The 23172-nt window shown below is 36.8% G+C and overlaps 1 protein-coding gene across 18 annotated transcripts in view; it reads left to right on the plus strand.

Moving 5' to 3' along the window:
- The window catches only part of CPEB3 (cytoplasmic polyadenylation element binding protein 3), a 226383-nt gene that overhangs the window by 114703 nt on the left and 88508 nt on the right, over window positions 1-23172 (plus strand). For 11 of the 18 annotated variants that reach the window (XM_007478808.3, XM_016422704.2, XM_016422730.2 and 8 more), the window contains one exon: window positions 20752-20775. The exons of the other annotated variants lie outside the window; for them this stretch is intronic. In XM_007478808.3, the coding sequence (XP_007478870.1) occupies window positions 20752-20775 (24 nt within the window). The remainder of the gene's footprint in view (window positions 1-20751; window positions 20776-23172) is intronic. 18 annotated transcript variants of the gene reach the window in all.

A 23172-nucleotide genomic window follows, 5' to 3' on the forward strand; every position in this document is an offset into this window, starting at 1 on the left:
ATAATGCCCCAAAATTGGTTCTCTCAATCTCTCCATTCTCAAACAAAACTTTTTTTACCTCTGAATATCTAAAATGAGGGGTTGTAGTAAAGCATTATTATAATGTACTTTCCAAGTTTTTTTTATCACATATTCTTATTATTTAACCATCTTTGAACATGCTCATCTACATGTGTCTGTTTAATTATAAATTACATGTACTACTGTGCTAATTAAGTATAATAAAAAACAAAAACTTGATATAAAAAAAAACTTTTTTCTGTCTTAGCAACAACTTTAAAACAGAAGGGCAAGGACCAAACAAATGAAGTTAACTGACTTGCCTAGGTTCACACAGATAGGAAGTATCTAAAGCCAGATTTGAACCCAAGTCTTCCCAACTCTGGGCCTAGTGCTCTATCCATTGTACCACCTGGTTGCTCCCCACAAAATTGTGTAAGGGTTAAAAATGGTTTGACTAAATTTATGAGTTAAAAATAATTATTGTGGTTGCCATTTATAAAAATTAAACTATGAGTATGTTAGTTGCTTTAGTAGCTTTATTATAGCAGGGTAGAGATAGTAAAGAGGGAAATGCAGGAAGGAGGTAGAAAGTATTGCCTAGCTAAATATCCTATAATTGCTGATCCAAAGAAATCCAGCTCAACTCTGACAAAGGCTCCCTCAGGTCCCCAGGAGTCACAGTAGTCTCTTCAGCAAGAGTCTTACCAGAGTGGAATCAATCTCCAACACAGAAGTTCAAGGCCAAAGAATCCCGCTAATGCAGAGACACCAACGCAGAAGTCTTCCCTCAGCAAGAGCTACCAAGGCAGCAGAAGGCCCCCAAGGCAGTCAAATGAATACGAATGCCCTCCACTGGCTTTTATAAGTAGTTTTCTCCATATCACTTCCGGTCTCTCTGGTTTCTTCTTCCTTTCACTTTGGGCTGGTCTATCACATCTCAGGAACCAATCAAAAGTCTCTCAATTTCCTAGCACTGCCCTGGGGTTGGGGGGCACAGTGCTTGTGTGGTCTTTTAGGACTAAGTGTTAATGACTAAGTGTGAACTCTTTGTTAAGTGGGGGGTACTTCAAATTCTTGATTGATTAATTTAAAATAGACAAAGGGAATTTTAAAATTCCCTTTCACAATTCCCCCTGTGATTCTTTTGGGAGATGAGCATGTTGAAATCTCCCAGATTTACATGCCTAGTCTGCCCAGTGAGTCATCTAAAAAACCCAGCTTATACCTCTAAAGATCTTCTAGCTAAAGGTGCATATGGTGCTGCACTTTCCAAGGGAAAATTATAATAGTTGGAGATAAGAGGGAAATAAAAGAGGAAGAGAGTAAGTGTGAACTCTCTTTTTCCCAGATTGATTAACTTAAAATAGAGAATAAAAAAAATTCCCTTTCACAATTGACATTTGAAAAGGATGATGTAGAGATGAAAATAGTAGAGCATTTATATGTGAAATCATTAGAAGCATGAGACCCTTTGACTAGAGGGAATGAAATGGTCAGAACTATGCTCTGGGGGGAAAAATCACTTTGGTAACTGTATGGAGGATGGACTGGAGGAGAGAGTTGAGATAGGGAGAGCAGTTAGTCAATAATGATATATTTTAAAATGAAAAGCATTTATATAGCTCTTTAAGCTATGTAATAGATTTAAAAAATAAAGTTGTAAAGCACTTAAAATATATAGTCTCATTTGATCCTAACAACCAAACCTATGAAGCAAATACTATCATAATCTTCATTTTATAGATGGAAAAACTGAGACTGAAAGAGGTTAAGTGACTTTCCCTGGGTCACCCAGCTAATAAATGTCTGAGTTATAATTCAAACTCAGGTCTTCCAAGCCTATTGCTAACATCTAGGAGAGAGCTAGTAAGGGTTTGAATCAGTGGGCTCATGAGTAAAAGAAAGGGAAGAGATGCAAGAGATGTTGTGGATAAAGACATAACAATACTTGGAACTGTTTGTCTTTATAGGGAGAGAAAAAGTTGAAGGGTCAAAGATGGGCCCAAGGATCCAACTGGAAAGATGGTGGTACCCTCAGGAGTAGAAGGGAAGTTCAGAGTAGGGGTGAATTTAGGAAGAGAGGCAATGTGAAGAATTCTAGGATGAAGATTGCAACCCATTTATGCTTACTTATCCTGCATGATTGACTCTCTCTCATTCAAAATGAAAAGGGGCAGGGCTCATAGTCAGCTGATACACTCCAGAGAACAAACTTCACCCTCTGATGAATGACTATTGCAACCTTGAAGTAATAGAAGAAGAGAGGTGAGCATCTTGTGGGCAGATGGGTGTGGGGACTTTCTCAATGACACCTGCTTAAGCTATTGCTATGGGTGCATTTAGATTGTCATTTACTTTAAATGTCACAGCTTGACTCAGAAGGGCAGAGTCCAGGAGCTCAAATTGCAGAGAGATGGTGGGGTGGAGGAGAAGCATATTGTGGAATTAGGGGAGGTGTGGCTATGTGGGAGACAAACTCCAATCGGCTCTCCAGAGAGGATGGGATATGATACTCCTTCATATTTGCTGATCACTAGTGCTTTGGAGTCCTGCCTGGGTCCCTGGGTAGTAAGCCGGTCTCAGTGTCAGGAACATCTGGTTTCAGAGTCATGTCTCGGAGATGGTTATGTGACCAGACAGCACTCTAAGACTACTCGTTGCAATACAGGTTCCAATCTGCATTGTTAAAAGAAATTTCCTACCCTATTTAATTTGTAGTCTAGTTTAAAAAGAACATTTGAAGATCCACTCCTTTAGAACCTCAGTCTCTCTCTTTTAAACATTTTCTTTCTTATTCATTTTCAAATATGTTCAGATATTTTTTTTTTTACTTGATATTGTTACCTCTTCTAGATACTGTTGATGCTCTCTCATCTTTTCCTGACATGGGCTATATCCCTACCACTTTTACTTTTTGTCTACTTATATTTTTTTTAACCGCTCATCTTCTAATGTCTGTTCTTACCAGTATAACAAAAAATATTTCTTCTAAGGTTACCAGTGCATCCCCTTCTAGCAAACTCAAGCGACCTTTTCTTAGTATTCATTCTTTTTCGCCAGCTCCTTCTGGAAACTCCTTCAATAGTATAACTTTTGGGTTTTTCTCTTATATTGGTAACACACTCCTTTTTTATTTTTTTGGTTCTTCCTATTATTTATGTCCCATAATCGGGGGTGGGGCCCAAGTTTTTTCTTCTTGCTTTTCTGCTCTTTCCTCTCTAAACTTACTTCTTTAGTAAGCCCATCTACTCTTATGGCTTCAACTTAAGAGCATTTACTTCTGCATCTCTAGGTCTAACTCTTTCCCTCTCTGTTTTTCAGTCTCCAAGTATAGCCAGGGACCTTCTCTTCCTTGAGGCCTTTTCTGATTCTCTCCCTCCCCACCTCTTGTTATTAGCTCTCTCTTATTTGAAATTACTCAATATTACTTTAAAAATATTTTCTTTTACAACTGCTTGATTACATAGGTCGATGGGGATAAGATTGGGGATGTAGACTCTAAATGATCACCCTAGAGCAAATATTAATAGTATAGAAATAGGTCTTGATCAATGACACATGTAAAACCCAGTGGAATTGCATGCCAGCTGTGGGAGGGGAGGGAAAGAACATGAATTTTGATACCATGGAAAAATATTCTAAAATCAACTAATTAAAATTTCCAAAAAATTTTTATTTTTCATTTTCATATACTTTACATTTGTATGTGCACATATTGTATCCTTTAAGTAGAATGCAAACTTCTTGAGGGCAAGAATTATCTTTTTTTGTCTTTTTATCCCCAATGTCTGGCAGATGTTAAACAAATGTTCTAATTACATTTAATCTAGCACTTCCAACTGACCATTCAGTATCTTCACTTGGATATCCTTTCAATACCTCACATAGAGGATAACTAAAACTGAAATCTTAGTTCTCCTAAGCAGTTCATCTTCCCACTTTCCTTTTGGGGGTCAGATATCCTGCTATTCTTCTGGCCTACAAATGGTGATCATCTTGTCTTTTTATTTATCCCTTCTAACCTTCTACATATAACTTATGTATATCTCCCATGTTGAAATTCCAATGTAGCAAAAGCAGCCTCTAGTTTACCTTCTTCCTACTGATGCTACTACAACACTGACTTCAGTTTGCTAAAGCAAGTAGATAATATAGTTTTTAGTAATTGACTATTTATAGTTTGAAGTGGGGGCTATTTGATAGCGTTGGAAGGTGCTGAGAGTGGGGATGTGGCGTGGAATTGGAGGAAAAATAGCTTGAGCTTAAGAGGATAGGTGAGCTGTTGCTGTTAGACCTCATGACCAACTTGTATCTCTAATAACAAGAGACAAACCTTTGGGGGGAAGTGATAGAAAAGCCTCTAAAAATAACATCTAGACTTTTGCTGTTCTGAGAAACCTTAAGTCTCATGTATTGATGCATGCAGAGGAAAGAAAATCAAGAACACTGTGATAAATCAATGAGACTTGTCACTTGTCCAATATTCTTGGAATAGATTAGTTCTGAAACAATATGCTTCCTTCTATTAGAACTGGTATTACAGCTTAGTACCATTAAATCACCCATAATATTTTAATAGCATAATTTCCCATTTTTCCCTTTTTTTTTCAGTATCCCTATCCCCCAAGCTAGAATGCTTGCAATGCATACTATTAATAGTATAATCTCTGGGTCTAAATAGAATTGATTTTTATTGCAGAAGTTCCTTCTCATATGACTGTGATTGTGTGCCTCATATCTCTTCTTAATATAGCTATAGAAAGAAACCCACCAGGTTGAAGACTGGAGCCTTGAAGGGTACCTGTGCCATAAAAAGGCCATGTGAAGTCCAAAGCCTCCTAGTTTCAGGAACATGCTTTTTTTTTTTTTATTAGTTTATCTGGTGCTAACTAGGCTCTGGGGAACTGAATTAAGCTAAGCAAACTAAGGAGAGACGATGATAAATGAGAATGCCAAGGTCTAAGTCTACATGAGGGAAGTTTTAACTGCCAAGGCAACAAGAAAACTTATATCATCTGGTCAACAAGTTGTCTTCTTGTTGGGAAAGTCTTTTTTGGGGGAGTCACATTTAGAGCAGGTGGCATTTTGGTAACAACAGAGGTAGAAGAGAGGAAATTGGATTATCCGAAGTGGTACCATCATAAAGCGATGATAGTAGCTTATCGAATGAGATGTGTTATGTAAGGTGCTCTCCAAACTTTGGAATGTTATGCAGTATAAATGTCAGCTAATATGAATCCATCCTAGGGGGTATACTTGGCAAATGGATCAACATATGCATGATGGAAGGTCATCTCCTCTCTACCCCCTCATTGGTGCTTTGTAGACACTGATAGACACGTTCTTAGCCTTTCTACAGAACACTCCCTTTCTCTGTATTTGCCATTATAGGCTAAAATAGCCATGATGACACAGCTCTTCATGAATTTGTTATATCTTTGATTGGTGCCTCTCTGGGATTTTGGTAAGATGATTTCACCTTCAGCAGCAGCAGCAACCAATTTCAAAGCCACATCTTCTTAGGGGGATAGTCTCATCTAATGAAATTTTTTTATTTTGTTTTATCATTTGTTGTGTCTACCAACTTCATTTCTAAATGTGACCCTTCTTCTTTGTCTTTCCAAAGAGCCCTGTCATGAATTAAAAAAAAAAAAGTATTGGGGGAGAACCTCACAATACAATATTCATGTCTGACCCTATGTGTGATATTCCATACCCATAATCTCCCATCTCAGGACAGGAGGGTGGGGTACATTTCAAAAATTCTTTAGACATAAATCTTGATTATACCAGTTCAAGTTCCTGACTTCCACTTCCAACTCTGGCCCAGTAACTTTTTGTCTTCTTATATATCCTAGTTAACCATTTGCAAATGTTTAATCCTTTTATCTAGTTAGGAAATGAACATATCTCTGAAAAGGGAATTAGCAAGAGATTTTCTGCATCAGTCTCCCCAGTCATAATAAACTAGGAAGCACTGTCATGGCAGAGAAGGAAAACTGGGTGGATACTTGGGAAGTTGGGCTTCTCATATTTGATTTAGCACTCAGTGGGTGATCATTGGCAAGTCACTTCTCTGGATAGCACCTTTTTCTGTAAAAGGATTATAAACCTGTAACTGACTATGTAAATGTGAGTTATCTTTATTTTATTTTTCTTTGGTTTTAAAATTATATATTTAATAAACACCACCACCACCAAAATATTTAAATAACAAATGCATAAAAAACTTATGTGCAGAATCACAAACTCCACATTATTAACAATTTTTATGAACAATGTTTACTTGTGCAAATATAAACATCCTTTGCTTTTGAGTTCCCTTTGGGTTTATGTTACTTGGATACTTCTTTCTCTTGATTTTATGACTGCTATTTTTTTTTTAGTGTTAGTGAGCTATCTTTAAAATGAGGGTCTTATTCTAGATAAAAATCAAGATCCCTTCCAGCTCTCCCAAGGTTTTGGTTGTGTTGTGATTTTTTTTTTCTGATTTCAAAGGCTTGCTCCACAATCTTATCACCCTACTGTAAAACACCACGTGATTAGGATAGTAAGGCAGATGTCTACTGTTTGGGAAGCTTCCCGTTGTTCTAGGTACACTTTAGCAGCTCAGAAAGCATTGATAGAAAACACTGATGTCCTCAAAGCTCTGTTTTCTCAGGAAATGAACTCATTTCGAGTTTTGCCTTTGTTTATGTTGATTTGTTTACAGAGACACCAGTCTGAGTATTTTAAAAAGTAGAAAGAGATACAGCTGACAGCAAGAGGTTGATTGGACAAAAGAATGATGAAAATCCAGTTGGCAGGAGGTTTGGCTTTAAGAGAAAGGACTGGTGATATTCTGATTGGTGATGAGGTTTCTGAAGTTGTTTATAAATTTAAAAAATTTTTAAGGTGAAACAACTTTCTGAGCTCCATCTCTATGATCAATACCCACTCCTCTGTCTTCTGAGCCTAACAGTGTGTTGTGAGGAGAGTCAGGCATCAATTTCAAGGTATGGCAGCCTCCCTCACTTTAGTTTATTTAAAAGTCAAATACTCACATATTTATTTTTGCATCTTTCTTAGTTGGCTACTGAGACAAAATATTTTTGTTCTCTCTGATTGAGGGTTTTCACTTTCATGTGTGGAAATACAAGTATAGTCATGATAATTAGATGAAGAAAAGGTTACCAAGGACAAGGAGCATGAAGAATGGTTTCCCAAAGGAAGGTGCACATGAGCTAAGCCCTGAAGGAAGTTAGGAATTCTAAGGAATGAATGTGAGGAGGGACACACAGGCAGAAGAGGAAATACCGAGTTTAGAAACAGCAGATAGACCTGTACACCCGAGTAGTAAGCATGAAGGAAAATTATATACAATAAATCTAGAAAATTGAGGTTGACCCATATTCTAAAGGACTTTAAAGGTCAAACTGAAGAGTTTGAGGTTTATTCTAGACACATAAGAAATTCCCAAAGGTCCTTGATGTCAGGGAAATGACCCAGTCAAATCTGCAGCTCTGTGGAGTTATTGAAGAGGGAGAAAGACTGGCATCCAGGAATCCAGTTTGGAGTGCAGTGCTATAGTGTAGGAGAGGGGTATTGAAGGTCTGAACTATGGCCATATAAATGGAGAGGAAATCATGCATTCATGAGATATTGTGGAGGTAAAAACCATAAGAGTTGGATACAAGTTGGATTTGTGTTGAGGTGGGAGTTTGGGGACTGGGGAAAATGAAAGTGAGTCTAGTTCCAAGGGTGTGAATCTGGGTGATCCAGTAGATAAAAAGATATTTAGAGGAAGAGTAAATCTAGTAGAAAAGGTGAGCTCTATTTTGGACATATTGAGTTTGAGATACCCAGTTGGAGATTTCCAACAGGTACTGATATGAATTATTAGAATTTAAGAAAGAAGTTAGAGGGAGATATATTGTTCTGGGCATCATCTATATAAAGATGGTTATTCCCTTGACAGATGAAGAGATCACTAAGAAGAATGGTGTGGAGTGAGGAGGAATGAAGAGTTAGCAATAGAGCTCTAAAGTATTAGAAATGGTGGCAAGACATAGATGATGACCTGGGAAAGGAGAGTAGTGGTCAGATAGGAGGAAAAAGACAACACGAAAGCATTTAACTGTGGAAGAGAAAGGAAATGTATAGGATGATAGCTTGAGAGTATGGAGTTTTTTAAAGACTAGGTATATTTTAGGGAGTAAAATAGTCAATAGGCAAGAAGAGATTTAAAATTAGGTATTGGTACCTGAAAGGGCAAGTTGCTATATAGGAAACAGGAGGGAATATAACCAAGGATTTGGCTTTGGCTGGAAAAAGAGTTTCCATCTCTTTGGAACAAAGCAGGATAAAATGGAGTATGATGTCAAAGGTTTTTATGTGTGGAATATGAAAGGAGCAGCTTATGACAGATGACCTTGCAACTATGAAGAAACAATACATTTCTAGGGACCAGACTCTAAAGTATCTAATATTTCTATTATTCTTCAAAACATGTTCTTTCACTGGTTCGAGTGGTTCCTCTATTACTGCAGATCACACAAGAGAATCAATTCAATTCATTTATTGAGCACCTTGTCTGTGCCATGTTGTTAGGTCCTGAGAATGTAAAGACAGAGCCTGTTCTTGTGTGAATGCTAAGAGTCCTTCCAGTTTGTCTGGGCCTGCCAGAGCTTATGTTTTCCTGGCAGAGGCTTTGGTGTGGGATGTGAGTGAAACTACTATTATTAAGGAACTGTATATTTTTTAGAGCAGACCTATGATTTCCTTGGCCCCCCTACCAAAGAAGATTAGTACCTGCTCTGCAGTTGCTAATCTTAGAATTGCCTGGGGACAATAAGAGGTTAAATGACTTGCCCAGGATCACACAACAGGCATGTGTCAGTGGTTGGACTTGAAGCTAAGTCTTCTTGACTGTTGACTTTAGTAGGAACCATCCACCCACTATGTCCTTGGGTGTGCATCATAATAAATAATAATTATTTTTAATTCAGAGGAGATGTTTAAGTGCCATGGGAGGAAGTGTGTATAAAGCAGCTAATTTGAAATCATTGCCTCATTGAAGTAGAGCTGTCAGTGATTGCAGAGGCCATATTGTGCAACCCCTTCATTTTACAGTTAAGAAAAATGAAGCCCAGTAAGAATGATTTGCCCACATTCCCACAAGAAGGCAGGATTTGATCTATATTCTGATATAGTTGGTTTTTCTAAAGTTAAATGTTCATTTCCTAAAACACTTGAACTTGTCTGAGTCTTCTAATAGATTTTACAAGTAATTAGTCTCAAGTGACACTTTTTCTTTTAGGCAGAGAGACAATTGTTGACCTTCATTCTTTTGGAATTTTTCAAGCATTTTTGTTCCTGTTTTATACAGAGTGGGAGGGATCCCCATTATTCCCCTTCATCTTGTTCCGAGATGAGTGGTTTAAAAATGGAAAGCTTTTGAAGCATTTTATAATTTGATTAATGTGGAAAGTCAGCGAAATTGAAAGAGACATATTTGCCTCTGATTTTGTAGGCAGCTAAAAAAAATATTGCATAGAAAAGTAGTCACCAATTCCTGGAGGCCCGTTGTCTAATGAGCAGAGCCTCTCATCACAGATCAACAAGGGAAGGTTCCATTTTATAATTTTACTTTGACATTTCTCTCTGTGAGTCAGCAAACTTGGCAGCTTAAAGCAGTAGTCCAAATAATATCTCCTAAAATATTCCCAAGCCTTTAAATAAGCACTTTGAAAAGCAGAATAATTTCAATTTCTAGATTCTTTCTGTCTAAGCCCTATTTCATGTAAAAAAACAAACAAATCTAGTCGTATGATATGGAGGTGAATTTTTTGGATCTTTTCTAGGTTAGTCTTCACACGAGAGACACATAGTCTGTTAATAGACCCATTGTGGCAACTCTTCAGCTGTCCTTGGTGTAGCATCTCCTAGAGCCCCAGCTCTACTGGCCTATCCTGCAAGAATTCAGTCACTTTCACACTTGCTGGGACTGTCTTTGTATCCCTTGCACTTTGTACAGTGCCTGAAACATGAGGTGCTTAATAAATGCTTGTTGACTTGACACAGAAATAAGGCAGCTGAGGAGGATAATTAATACATCTTAAAAGTGAGATGTTTGTTTTTGGATAGTAATGTATTCCCAGAAGTGGAGAGAAGTACTTGTGAACCATCAGAGAATTCGTATTTACATAGTGAATTTTTTACAGGACGCTTTCCTCTCGGGCTTGAAAAGCTAGGTTCAAAACCAATCAAGCAAAATTAAAAAAACAAAAAAAAAAGAGCAAATGTGAAGTCTTCAGTTTAGGTTAAAAAAACTCAGATATACAGAGATGGACTTTGCAGTGATTTTAGTGAAAATAACTTGGAGTATTTTATTGATGACCACCTTGTTAACATTAGTCAATAGCATAATGGAACTTCTTGGAAGGAAAGCTGTTGCTTCCACTAGAAATTTCATCTCTCAGCTCCAAATGTTTTCACTGGCTATTTTCCCATGCCCAGAACACTCTCCTTCCTTGTCTCCACCTCCTAGCTTCTCTAGCTTCCTTCAAGTCTCAGCAGAAGTCCCATTTTCTGCAAGAAACCTTTTTCAGGGGGGCAGCTGGGTAGCTCAGTGGTTGGAGAGCCAGGCCTAGAGACAGGAGGACCTGGGTTCAAATCTGGATTCAGACACTTCCCAGCTGTGTGACCCTGGGCAAGCCACTTAACCCCCATTGCCTAGCCCTTACCACTCTTCTGCCTTGGAACCAATACATAGTATTGATTCCAAGATGGAAGGTATGGGTTTAAAAAAAAAATAAAACAAACCTTTCTCAGTCCTCCTTAATTTAGATGCCTTCCCTCTTAGACTACTCCCAAATTATTACATATATATGTGTGTAAAGTATATATGTATAAATATATCTTGTTTGCGTGTAGTTTTCTCCCCACCTTCTCCCACTACCACTACTGTGAGCTTCTTAAGGGAAGGGGTGATCTTTTGACTTTCATCCCCAGCACTTAGCACAGTGCCTGGCACACTTAATAAATATCAGTTGAGTAATGCACATTTATGTTGCATTAATAGAAGTACAAGGTCCAGGCCAGTGAAAGAAATAGTCTCATTGGACTCTGGGTTGGATGCCCTGAGAATAATTTGTGTCTAGCCATGGGTACCATATCTTGAGAAGACACAAAGTTACTTCAGAAGAAAGCCAAAACAGTAGAGGGAATCCAAAAACCGTATGAGGAACTATTGAAAGATCTGGGAATCTAGAAGGAGATAGGATGCTTATTTTAAAATGTTAATGGCTGCCAAGTAGAAGAGGTAATGACGTAGTAAAGTACTTGGCGAACCTCAGAGTGCTTTATCAAATCTGGTCGTTATTATTATTACTTTTTATGCTGTTCCTAAGGAGAAACTCAGATTAATAGATGAAGTGTATGAGGTCACATTTTTCAGTCATTGGGGAGAGAACTTAACGTGGCTTGATCAGTGGATCACTGACAGAAGCTAAACGTTTGCTTTCTTGTCAGAGGTAATCTAGAAAGGACTGCATTATTGTTTGGAAGGTCTAGGGGTCCTTTGGGTCCTTCCTATATATAAGAGAGGTTATTTTTGAAAGTTAGCAAATTGTTAGGAGCTTTATAAATATTTTATCATAGAAATAAGTGGCTGTTATATTTGCAGACCTACTAAATCCATTATATATAGCTAAACTAGTCTAGGTTCTTTGAGCTAGGGATTACCTTGGATCATATCGTGACCTACATGACCTCTTTAATAGTTGGAGACTAAGGCCCAAAGAGGTTAAATATTTTTCACAAGGTCACAGGAGCAGAATTTGCAATTATATAAGGATTCTGAGGGCAACTTATGGACAGCCTTAAACGCTTTAAAGGTTGACAGCAGAAGCAATTGTTGAATTTTACTTCAAGCAAAAATAGAATCTTTTTTTGATTCACAGACAGCAGAGAGAGAGTTGAAGTGTACTTTGTAGCCTGGATCTCCTGGTATTTCAAGAAGTAAAGAGCCTTTATTCTTAAGATATAATGATTAATCTGACAAGTTTACTATTTGTACTGACAAAGAATACAATCCCCGGCACCCTGAGTCTTAGTAGTTCATTTCTCGTCCTAGAAAGAACAAATGATGCTAGCATCCATATGTGACTGACCAGCCTTGGCCAGAACACCAGCTTATATTGCAGTGCCCTGAGACAATTAGGGGAGGTGGTGTTTTATCAACTGAAGTAGACAAACAAACATTAGCATACTTCTAAGAGACGTTTGTCTGAAGCAAAGAAACACTCACATTCCTAAACGTACTAGTTATGTCAAACTGAAGGAAAAGCATATGTGGGTTGAATAGTGTCTTTGGTGCTCTGTGATTCCACTGTATAATCCATCCACCAGTCACACTTGGCAGCTGCTCCTGACATGTCTCCTCCTTTCCCCTAAACTGCTGATGACCTGTATCACTGTGCAATAGGTATACATAACTATTCCTTATCCACTTTTCCTATGTGGTTAGTTGGGCTGGACTCTTGAGTATTTACAAATTTCCTCTAAGAGACTCTGTAGTTCTCTTAGGCCTGAAATAGCAGTGTTGCTTGTAAATTGATGAGCATCTGGGGGGCATCGCCATCTGTAGGGGTTCCTCTTTCCTTCTGGACCCTGAGTTGAATGACAAAGGCAAACATCTTTGGTAAGAATATGTTTCTCTGTTCAGTCGCTAGCTTACTATTAGTCATCTGAGAGTTTTTTAATTACCCCTGTTATATCTTTCAAGAAATATTATATGATTTTTGTTTGCTAATTTTTAAACATTCATTTTTAAAATTTTGAGTTCCAGATTCTCCCCTTTCCCTCCAGTCCCTCATCCATCCGTTGAAAAAAAAAGTAATATGATACCCATTATACCTGTGAAGTCATTGTATGACTTTTAACATATTGATTAGAGGTATTTTATTGCAAGAGTTTTCATACTGATATTTTGGTTTACCAAATGAAATGCATCTTTATGATTATCAAAAAAGTAAGCATTTGAGTCAGTAGTTAATAATGATTTCTCAGGCTTCATTTTGTTGATGAGGTCCATGATTTTCCCCCACAACTTTTGTATTTCTCCTTTTTAAAATATCTTAAGAATAATTACCTTAGTGTACTTAAAACTTGCCTTCTGGATAGATCTTTTCTATGTATACTTGGGTGATATCAGCTGCTTTTTCCTCTTGTAATTTTCCTTAGTGCCAATCACACTTTAACATGAAGCACATTGGGGACTGATATGGTAATACCCTAATGTGATGGTTCTGTTATCATCAATGGAGAAGCGAATTTGTTATAGAACCTTGGAAGATATGCTGTTTTTCCTCTGTTTGCTAATCTTTCCAGTTCCTAAATGCCCTGGAGATGATCTGGCTTAATTAGGTCTCTTGCCAAGGTGATAGTCCTCAATGATCCACCAACATTCTTTGTAAGATTTTAAAGACAAATATATTTGAAAACAGTGGTGACCTTGGCTGTTATTCCCCTCTGCTCAGCAAGGTGACTGAGCATTTCGTGGTTGAGATGGTTTATATTATTAAGCTATATGTAATACAAATATGAAATGGCTTTTCCTTTAAGAAGATGCTGGTACTCATAGTCATTATTTGTACATCTGCAGCTCATTAATTTGTTGGTTAGGACATGGTGATAATAAAATTGGCATGTGTGGATAACAAAAATCTTTGCCTGTCAGTAGGTCTTTGGAGTGACTGTCTGGTGAGACTTCAATGCTTACTCTTACTGATAGGTAGACCATGTAAAAGATATCATGTAATGTTTTATATATAGTTGATAAGCTTTCATGGATTGGTAGAAAGTGTGCTTTTAAAAAAGGTTTATTTATTAGGTTATTTGTTAACATTTTAAAAGATTGATTTTAAAATTCTTTCCCTCTCTATTATTGAGAAAATGAGCAATGGAATATCATTTAAAGTCAGGCAAGATATATTTCTATATTAAGAAGGCACTCATTTTAAAACATCTTAAATATATTAATTCATTCTCTAGAAAATACATATGAAAAAGACTACCAAAATTATTTTACTGGTAAGAAACTAAGGTTTAAAGTTAAACGACTTATTTGTGGTCACATAGCTCATAAGCATGAGAAATAGTATTTGAAACCAAGTCATCCTGACCCCCAGGTTCAGCATTCTTCTTCTGTTTCATAACATGCTTTTTCTCTATTCCACCATTTGGAAATGATTAGCTCAGAGATGATAAGATTTATGTGGGAAAATGATTGTTGTCTTTAAGTAATTGCAGGGTTATATTGTAGTTTAGTGTTTGGATAGTCAAAGAGAAGAGTAGAGGGGGCATGATAGGTTTGAGTCAAGGTTTGTAGATAGAGTGGTCTATTTGGGTTGAGTGGAAAGTTAGGATTCTAGATTGGCTGGGAAGAAGGCTTGGTTTTTTTGGCCCAGAGAGCAGGGGAAGGAATAGTGGGTGGAAATTGCCAGTAGACAGAGATCTAGGTTCCATGTGGCGGCCAAACTTCCTAATCATGAGAACTGTCCATAGTTGAACATAGTCCTTTTGATTTAAGCATTCTTCACCATTTTGGGGTATGCCAAGAACTCCTGTGGCAATAGTTATATTCCAGACAGCATGCTAAGTGCTTGGGATAAAAAAAAGAGGAAAAGGATCTCACAATCCAAATAAGGGAGACAATAAGCAAATGTCCAGTGAAACTATAGACTTCTTAACAGAAACATGTTTTTAAATAACTGAAGGAAATGCCAAATTAGTATTAGGGGTTAGGGAAAATAAAGAAGCAATTTTTCCATCCAAGTTAACAGAATCCTTAAATAAAGGGCTCCAGGTTGAGAACCTCTTCTCTAGAAGTAGTATGTCCTTCTTCTTTGAAGGGGTCATGATGCAAAGGCTAACTGACCACTTTTTGGCATATTTTAGAAAGGGATTTTTAAATGTGTATTTTGGACTAATTGGTCTTGGTGTGGTCTTTTCCAGCTCTTGGAAATATTTTCCTCATCATCTTCACTGAAAATATTTAAAATTTCTCTGAATTCTAAATTGTTTGGTGGGTTTATGGAACAATGATAAAGTCTCATTATTCTATGGTATCAGTGACCATTTCTAACCAAGATTTAAAATATTTGCAAATGTGTTTTCTAAACATTTTAATCATCTTGTGTAACCTAATCAAGTAACCAATGCCATAAATATTTGTTAACATGGGAGGAAATATATCTTTAAAGCTTCTAGACTTTGCTCTGTATTTAGTTCACTTTTTTTTTGCATCTATTGGCTATGTGGAATTATGTTTTTTAAAGAAGATTAGATGAGTTGTTTATAATGTTAAAAGAAGACGTGGAGCCTGGAAGAACTTTGGTATATTGTCTCCCTTGGTTCATTCATTCACTGAATCAACTAATTATATTTCTCCAACCTACCTATCATCAAATGCTCAACCCTCTCTGCTAGGTTTTGTTTGAGAGTGAGGGAAGGTGGGGCTCACTAATGGAGCTTATCATAGGGTCTTTTGCTTTCAAGAACCTTATAATTACACTGGGGAAACAAGATGCACTGAAGGGAAAAAAGCCACATAAGTGCCCAGATGACTGGTACATGAGAGACATTGGGGAAAAAACCCAAACCAAAACCTATATTTTTGAGACATTTTTATAGGTGCAGAGGTAGAAGAGAATCTCTGAAAAGCATCACTAACTAAGGCTGTTTCACCTGTACCAAACTAGCACGTGGTGCCATGATGGATTATTGGTCACCAGCCCCATCCTCCAACACTTCTTTCATGCTGCCTGAAATTTTTTATTGCAATACCATCCCAAAATGTGCCAATTATACTTATCATATTTGCTTATGGAGCACTTTAGTGAGGAGAGGAGATGGGGAGATTTATCCTATTGTACAGAGTTTAGGGTAACATGATGCTATGAGGCTTCAGAGGAGTAAATTTCTACCAGTAGTACTAGAAGATGGGAAAGGAAAAGGAAATTGAAGATCATCAGTGATATTTAATCAGTTTTGAAATTGTGCCTGGTGTCCAAGGCCAACCTGGTTCCATATCAGAAAAAAGGGGAAGAAATATGTAATTTCCCTTTTGTTCTGAGCTACCTGATGTCTGCCCCAACCTTTTTCTCAGGTCTTAGAATTCAGGGAATTATTAGCAATCAATCAATCAATAGCCAAATAAGTAAATGAATGAATAAGTAGATAATTAAATAGAGTAATTGATAAATAATAGCTAACATCTGTTGTACTTTAAGATTTGCAAAGCACTATGCCTATGTTAAATAATTTGGTTCTCATAAATGGGATTTAAACAGCTTTTATAATGCTTCTGTGGAGAAAGAGTTCTTAGTTCTAGTTTTTTAAAATTCCCCCACCCTTATGTAAAAACAATTTCTAACACTTTTCAAAGACAAGTCTCAGATTCTCTCCTTCCCTTCCGACCTCCCCCTCAGCCAATGGTAAGCAATCTCATCTAGATTTTCTATGCACATTCCCATAAAACATTTTCCCATATTAATCCTTTTATGGAGGGAAACTCAAATAGAAAAAAATTAAGATAGTGAAAAAAGTTTGCATTGGTTTCAGATTCAGTCATGAACCCTTCAAGATAATTTTGAATCACCTTATTACTGAGAACAGCTGTTATTCAGAGTTGTTAATTTTAAAGTATTCCCGTCACTGAACAGTGTTCTCTTGGTTCTACTTATTTCACTCTGCTTCAGTTTGTGTAAGACTTTCCAGATTTTTCCTAGCTACTGCTGCTTGCCATTTCTTATAGCACTATTATATTACATTACAATCATATATTATAACTTACAGTTAGTCATTTCCCAATTAATGGAAATCCAATCACATTCAAATTTTTGCCCCCCAAAAAGAGTTCCTTTAAATATTTTTGCACATATAGGTCCTTCCCCTTTTTGGTTTTATATCTCTTTGGGATACAAACCTAGGAATGGTATTGCTAGGTGAAACGGTATGTATTGTGTAATAGCCCTTAAGGCATAGATCCAAATTGCTCTTCTGAATGATTGAATCAGTTCACAACTCTCCCAACAATGCATTCATGTCTCAGTTTTCCCATATTCTCTCCTTATTCTGTAATTTTCCTTTTCTGTCATGATAGTTAATCTGATAGGTGTCAGGTAGTACCTCAGAGTTGTTTTAATTCACATTTCTCTAAATAATAGTGATTTAGAGAATTTTTTGCATGACTCTAGAGAGCTTTAATTACTTTGTCTGAAAACCATCTGTTCATATTCTTCAACTATTTAACAATTGGGGAATTATGTGTATGTTTATATATTCAACTCATTTTTCTGTGTATTTGAGAAATAAGGCCTTTATTAGAGAGACTTAAAAGATTTTTTTGCACCATTAAGATTATTGTGTATTACTTTCAATAGTATTTACCCCTGTTTAGGTTCTGACCTAAACAGGTCAGTTCTCTCTCAATTTGCCTTTTTTCCCTTATCAGCTCTACCTCACATCTCTTATCCCTTCACTTTCCTATTTTCCTGTAGAGTAATATAGCTTCTATACCTAATTGATTGTGTGCATTCTTCCTTCATTGAGCCAGTTCTCTTGAGAGTAAGGTTCACATGCTTTCCTCCCCACATCCTCCATCTTCCCCTCAACTGTGAACATTATTTCATGCCTCTTTTATGTACAATAATTTGTTCCATTCTATTTTTCCCTTCCCCCTACTCCCAATGCATTCCTCTTTCTCATGCCTTAATTTAATTTTAATTTTTTATATCATCCCATCATATTCAATGCACATCCTCACCTTCTGACTAAGCACACTCCTTCTAACAGTGATAATAATGACAAAGTTCTTCAGTGTTACAAGAATCTTCTCCCTATGTAAGGATATACACAGTTTAACTTTATGGAATGTCTTTTGATTTCCCTTTTCTGTTTCCCTTTTTATGATTCTCTTTTTATGAGTCTTGTATTTGAGAGTCAAATTTTCCATAATCTTTGCAACAGGAATGTTTCTCTATTTCATTGAATACCTGGTTATTTTTTCCCCAGAAAGATTATTCTTAGTTTTGCTGGGTAAGTGATTCTTGGTTTAAGTCCTAGCTCCTTTGCCCTCTGAAATATCATATTCTAAGACTTTTTGTCCTTTAGTGTAGAAACTGGTAGGTCTTGTGATATCCTGACTGTGGTTCTACAATATTTTTGGCTGCTTGCAATATTTTCTCCTTGACCTGGGAGTTTTGGAATTTGGCTATAATATTCCTGGGAGGTATTCTTTTGGGATCTCTTTGAGGAGGCGATCAGTGAATTCTTTCAATTTCTATTTTGTCCTTTGGTTCTAGAATACTGGGGCATTTTTCTTGGATGGTTTCTGAAAAGATGATGTCTAAGCCCTTTTTTTGATTATAGCTCTCAGGTAGTCCAATATTTCTTAAATTCTCTCACCTGTATTTATTTTCCAGGTCAGTTGTTTTTCTAGGAGATATTTTAATTTTTCTTCTGTTGTTTCTTTTGACTTTGTTTTATTATTTCTTCATGTCTCACAGAGTCATTAGAGCCTCCACTTGCTCAATTCCAATTTTTTAAGGCATGATTTTCTGGAGTGATCTTTTGTACCTCCTTTTCTGTTTGGCCAATTCTACTTTGTAAAGTGTTCGTATCCTCAGTGAATTTTTGTACCTCTTTTTCCAGAGGGCCAATTCTATATTTCAAGAAGTTTTTCTCTTCAGTATGTTTTTGTATATCTTTTTCCATTTGGCCATTTCTACTTTTTAAAAAGTTCTGCTCTTCTTTGGGTTTTTGTGCCTATTTACTTGTTGGCCTATTTTGTTTTTTAAGGTATTAATTTCTTCAGTATTTTTTTGTGCCTCCATTACCAAGCTGTTGACTTTTTTCATGATTTTCCTGTATCATTCTCATTTTTTCCCCAAATTTTGCTTCTACCTCTCTCATTTGGTTTTTTAAATCTTTTTTTAGTTCTTCAATTAATTCTTTTCAGACTTGAGCGTAAGTAATATTTTTCTTGGCTTTGGATGGAGCAGTATTGTCTTTGTTGTCTTTTGAGTTTGTGTCTATCCTGTCATCAAAATAAATTTCTATGTTTTTTTTTTTGGTCATTTTTCTGCCATTTTCTTTTCTTTTACTTAAAAAATCTGTTAAAATTGGGGTCTATAACTGAGATGAAGGGAGCATAGTTCCAACTTCAGGTACTTTGTGTAGCTGCCTTCAGAGCTGGTACTGGGGATGGCTGCTTTCAGTTCTTCCAAAGTGGTCTGATTTAAGGATGGTATATTTAATACTCTTCTGACCTCTGCTCTGGTCTGTAAGCCCAAACACTCTTTACCCCTTGGATCTGTGACCAGGGTCCCCTGCTCCTTTGTAGCTGTAAGTGCTGGTGTTTACTGGTGTTCCTTCTTGCGCTGTGACTGTGCCCCAAGACTATGACATGGTTCCTGTGTATAGGCAATGTGACAAGAGTCTTGCACCCACAACAAGCAAAGGGTCCTAATAATCTCTTACTGAGCAATTGTCTGACCTTTCGTTACCAACTGTGACTGAGAGTTCCAGAAGCCTTGGCTGTTGCTTCAGCTGTGCCCAAAGTCTGTTGCTTCAGTGGTCTGCCCTAGTGTGTTGTGCTCTACCTCCACCCTAGTGCACTAGGATCCCTGCTAGCCTTTTAAGTTGTTCTGCACTGAAAAATTACTTCTTCACTTTGCCTTTTTGTGGGTTGTTCAGCTCCAGAATTCATTTTTGGAGAATAATTTGGTAGAAATCAGGTGGGTCCCTATACCTCTTCCACCATCTTGGCTCTGCCCTAAGTTCTAGCTTTTAAAGACCTTGTAAAAGAGTTTCCAGGGAGCAGAACTATAAGCAGTCATGTATCAGTCTCAGAAAGATTTTGGTTCCATATAAGGAAAAAATGTCCTAAAATTTGGAGATGGCCAAGAGTGGAATTGATTGTCTTGAGAGTTCTTTACTCCAGGAGTCTTCATGTGAAGGCTGAGTTCAAGGATATCATAGAGGGTTTTCTCAGTTGGAACTAAATGACTTCTGAGGTTCTCTTCTATTTCTGAAATTCTATAGCTCTGTTTAAATCATGGTGTAGAAAGCAAGAAAAGCCAGAAGCTAAGAGATAGTATAGTGTTGGGATAGTCAGAGAAGTAGACAATGCCATTCTAGGTATGAGCAATGGCTTGGAGGTAGAGTTACAATGCTGTGATAAAGAATTTTTGTGTGTGGGATTGTTGGGGATAAGGGATCATGAATAGTTTTAGAAAATATTACCACAGAGCTATTAAACATTTTGAAAACATATAACTATAGATTGCCTCTTATTTTGAATATATCTTATGAATCTGTCCACTTAAAGAATAGATAAAATAGGATTCTACAAAAAAATCAACTAATAAAATTTAAATGAGGTTTTCTACTCTGGAATATAGAGTATAAGAATATACAAGTGAGTGATTATAATCTAACTGTTAGATGCTGTATTAAGAGTTAGATCAAGTGAGAAGTACTCCATGTTTTCTTACTCTAATGGCTGCCCTGATCAATTAATTTCAGTGGTAAGGTTTAGCTTGTTCTCTATGTGAAGGCTCCTTCATAGATTTATCTACTGTCTAATTGAGCAGTAGCTCAAATGTTTTTAATTCTGGGATTTAGAAAAATTTTGTATTTTTTTCTTTTAAAACCAAAATTTTGACCAAAATACCCATGGTTTTCTTCTATGTTTACATGCAGCCAGGAGCTATGGGCGGAGACGAGGTAATTTTAAAAAAATGTAATCTTTTGCTTGCAAAATTGTAAGTAGATGTGGATGTACCTGTCAGGGGTTGGGGGCTGGGCTGGGAGGGATAATGAATTGATATTTATTGTACTTAATAGTATGCTCTAATTTAATTATTTTAGAAGAATAGTTCAGTTATCATTACTGACTCAACTGCTTTTATCTTTTGTTGGTAAATTATTTTAATCCTATTAAAGTCATTGCAAGATTGGGCATTTTAAACTAGAAATTTTGGGGTTTGGGATTCTTATAAATGTACTTGATAAAATAAAAGGTCAAGTACAAACTATTAATTTGTATTTGTTACACTTTTAATAGATTAAATTTTTTTAATGTACTAGCATTATTTATTTGGAAGAGAAAATATTTTAATGCTTTCATTGATTATTGGATTTCCAAACCAACTAATAACAGTGATTATATCATATATGCCTGTGAGGATAGAAATTTCTTTGAGCTCCTGGTACCTTATATGTCTTCATATGCATATAAGAGATTAAACTTCTGCTTGGCCTTGGACAACAGAATGAGCACAGATACAGTGTTAGATTTTTGACTGTGTGAGAAAAAGTTTCTGAGCAAGTTAACCTGTCCAGAAATGGAATGAAGTTCCTTGGCCAGTGCTTTCCCAGTTACTGAACATCTTGAAGCAGAGGCTAAAATTTCAAGACATTATAGAGGGCTCTCATGGTTTCAGGAAGGGTTGAATTGGATGTCATTTGGAGACCATTCGACTCTGAATTTCTACCATTCTCTGTCTGGAACCCTGTCTTTTGGAAGGTGCTTTCCCACCTCTTATCTCACTTGATCTTCAGGCAATTCCAGGAGGGAGGTGTTAGAACCTGCCCAATTCTGATCTGTCAGATCCAGAAAAGGAAACACAAAAGTAAATTGCTAAAGGGCACATGACAAATTGAATTTGGGGTTAGGATTGAGATCTAGGTCCTTGCTTCCTTTTCCAGTACTCTTTCTCTCCCCCATAGGCTGCTTCAATGCTAGTGGTTTAGTGCTGAAAAGAACAGCTTTATATTTTGAGTGAAAATGTAGTATTGCCAGTGTCTGAAGTTAATTAAATTACTGTCCCTTATTAATGTTAAAGGAAGTGACTTCCTTTTATAGCTTTTAAGATATTCAGACATAGTATTCTATGACAACAGGAGTACACAATCAATTTTCATTTTTGAAGGTGATAATCATTGTGTAGGACACTCATTTTTTATGACTCTAAGAAGACAACCAATGGCAAGGAGGAACCCACATTCAAAAACCCCAAAAACCTCACATTTCTGCCACTCTAATCCAGTCAATGACTTAAGTCCTATTGACTCTCCCTTCACAATGTCTCTTGCACCTATCCCTTCCTTTTCATTTCTACTGCCTCTCACCACTTCATTTACAACAGGTTCAAAATCCTATATCCAAGGTCATCTAATGACCAGCCAATTCTTTATTATTCCCTGAATATGCCGAGGAGTTTTCAGCCTCTCAACTCTCTCCCTGCCTTGAATGCCCCTTTCTGCTAGTTTAAATTCTTTCTTTTCTTCAGTAATATGATAAAGTCATATCTTTCATGAAACCTCCCTCAATTGCTCCAGACTTTGGTAATCACTCTGTTACCCTGTATTGTTATAGCATTTCTTATCTATACTGTTTATTGGGCAATTAGCAATTAGTATATTAGGTTAATCTTTTTATACATATGTCCTCTCTCCGCAACTGCATTGCGTTTCCTAAGAGTAGAAACTGTCCATCGTGGTGCCTCACACATAACTGACCCTTAATAAATGCTTGATGTATTGTATTATATACCTTTGTGTCAGCATATAGGACAAGGGCAAGGACTCTTTTCTGTGTCATAGATCTCCTTTGCAGTGTGGTGGTGTTCTTCTTAGAATAATGTTTTGAAAGTTAATGAAAATAAAGATGCAATTCCCCTCCCATACAAATTCACAAATTCCTTGAAATCTATTCATAGATTCCTACATAAGAACTTGGGACCTAAGATTAGAGGATCCATATATTTATGTTGATTATGATGATATTGGAACCAATTCAAGGGCATCTAGTTATTTGATGTTTAACTGCCTTAATGTTCTGTGACATTTATTAAGAATCTATTTGTGGGTAGCTAGGTGAAGCAGTGGAGAGAGATCCAAGACTAGAGATGGAAGGCCCTGTGTTCAAATCTGGCCTCAGACACTTCCTAGCAATGTGGCCCTGGGAAAGTTGCTTAACTCCAGTCGTCTTGCCCTTACCACTCTTCTGCCTTGAAATCAATAGTTAGTATCAATTACAATAGAGAAAGTAAAGATTTTTTAAAATCTATTTGCATGGAATACTATGCTAATGAGCATTTTCCAGAGCTGTTTAGAACT

This window comes from Monodelphis domestica, chromosome 1 (genome assembly GCF_027887165.1).
Source record: "Monodelphis domestica isolate mMonDom1 chromosome 1, mMonDom1.pri, whole genome shotgun sequence".
In the NCBI taxonomy this organism is placed as follows: Eukaryota; Metazoa; Chordata; class Mammalia; order Didelphimorphia; family Didelphidae; genus Monodelphis; species Monodelphis domestica.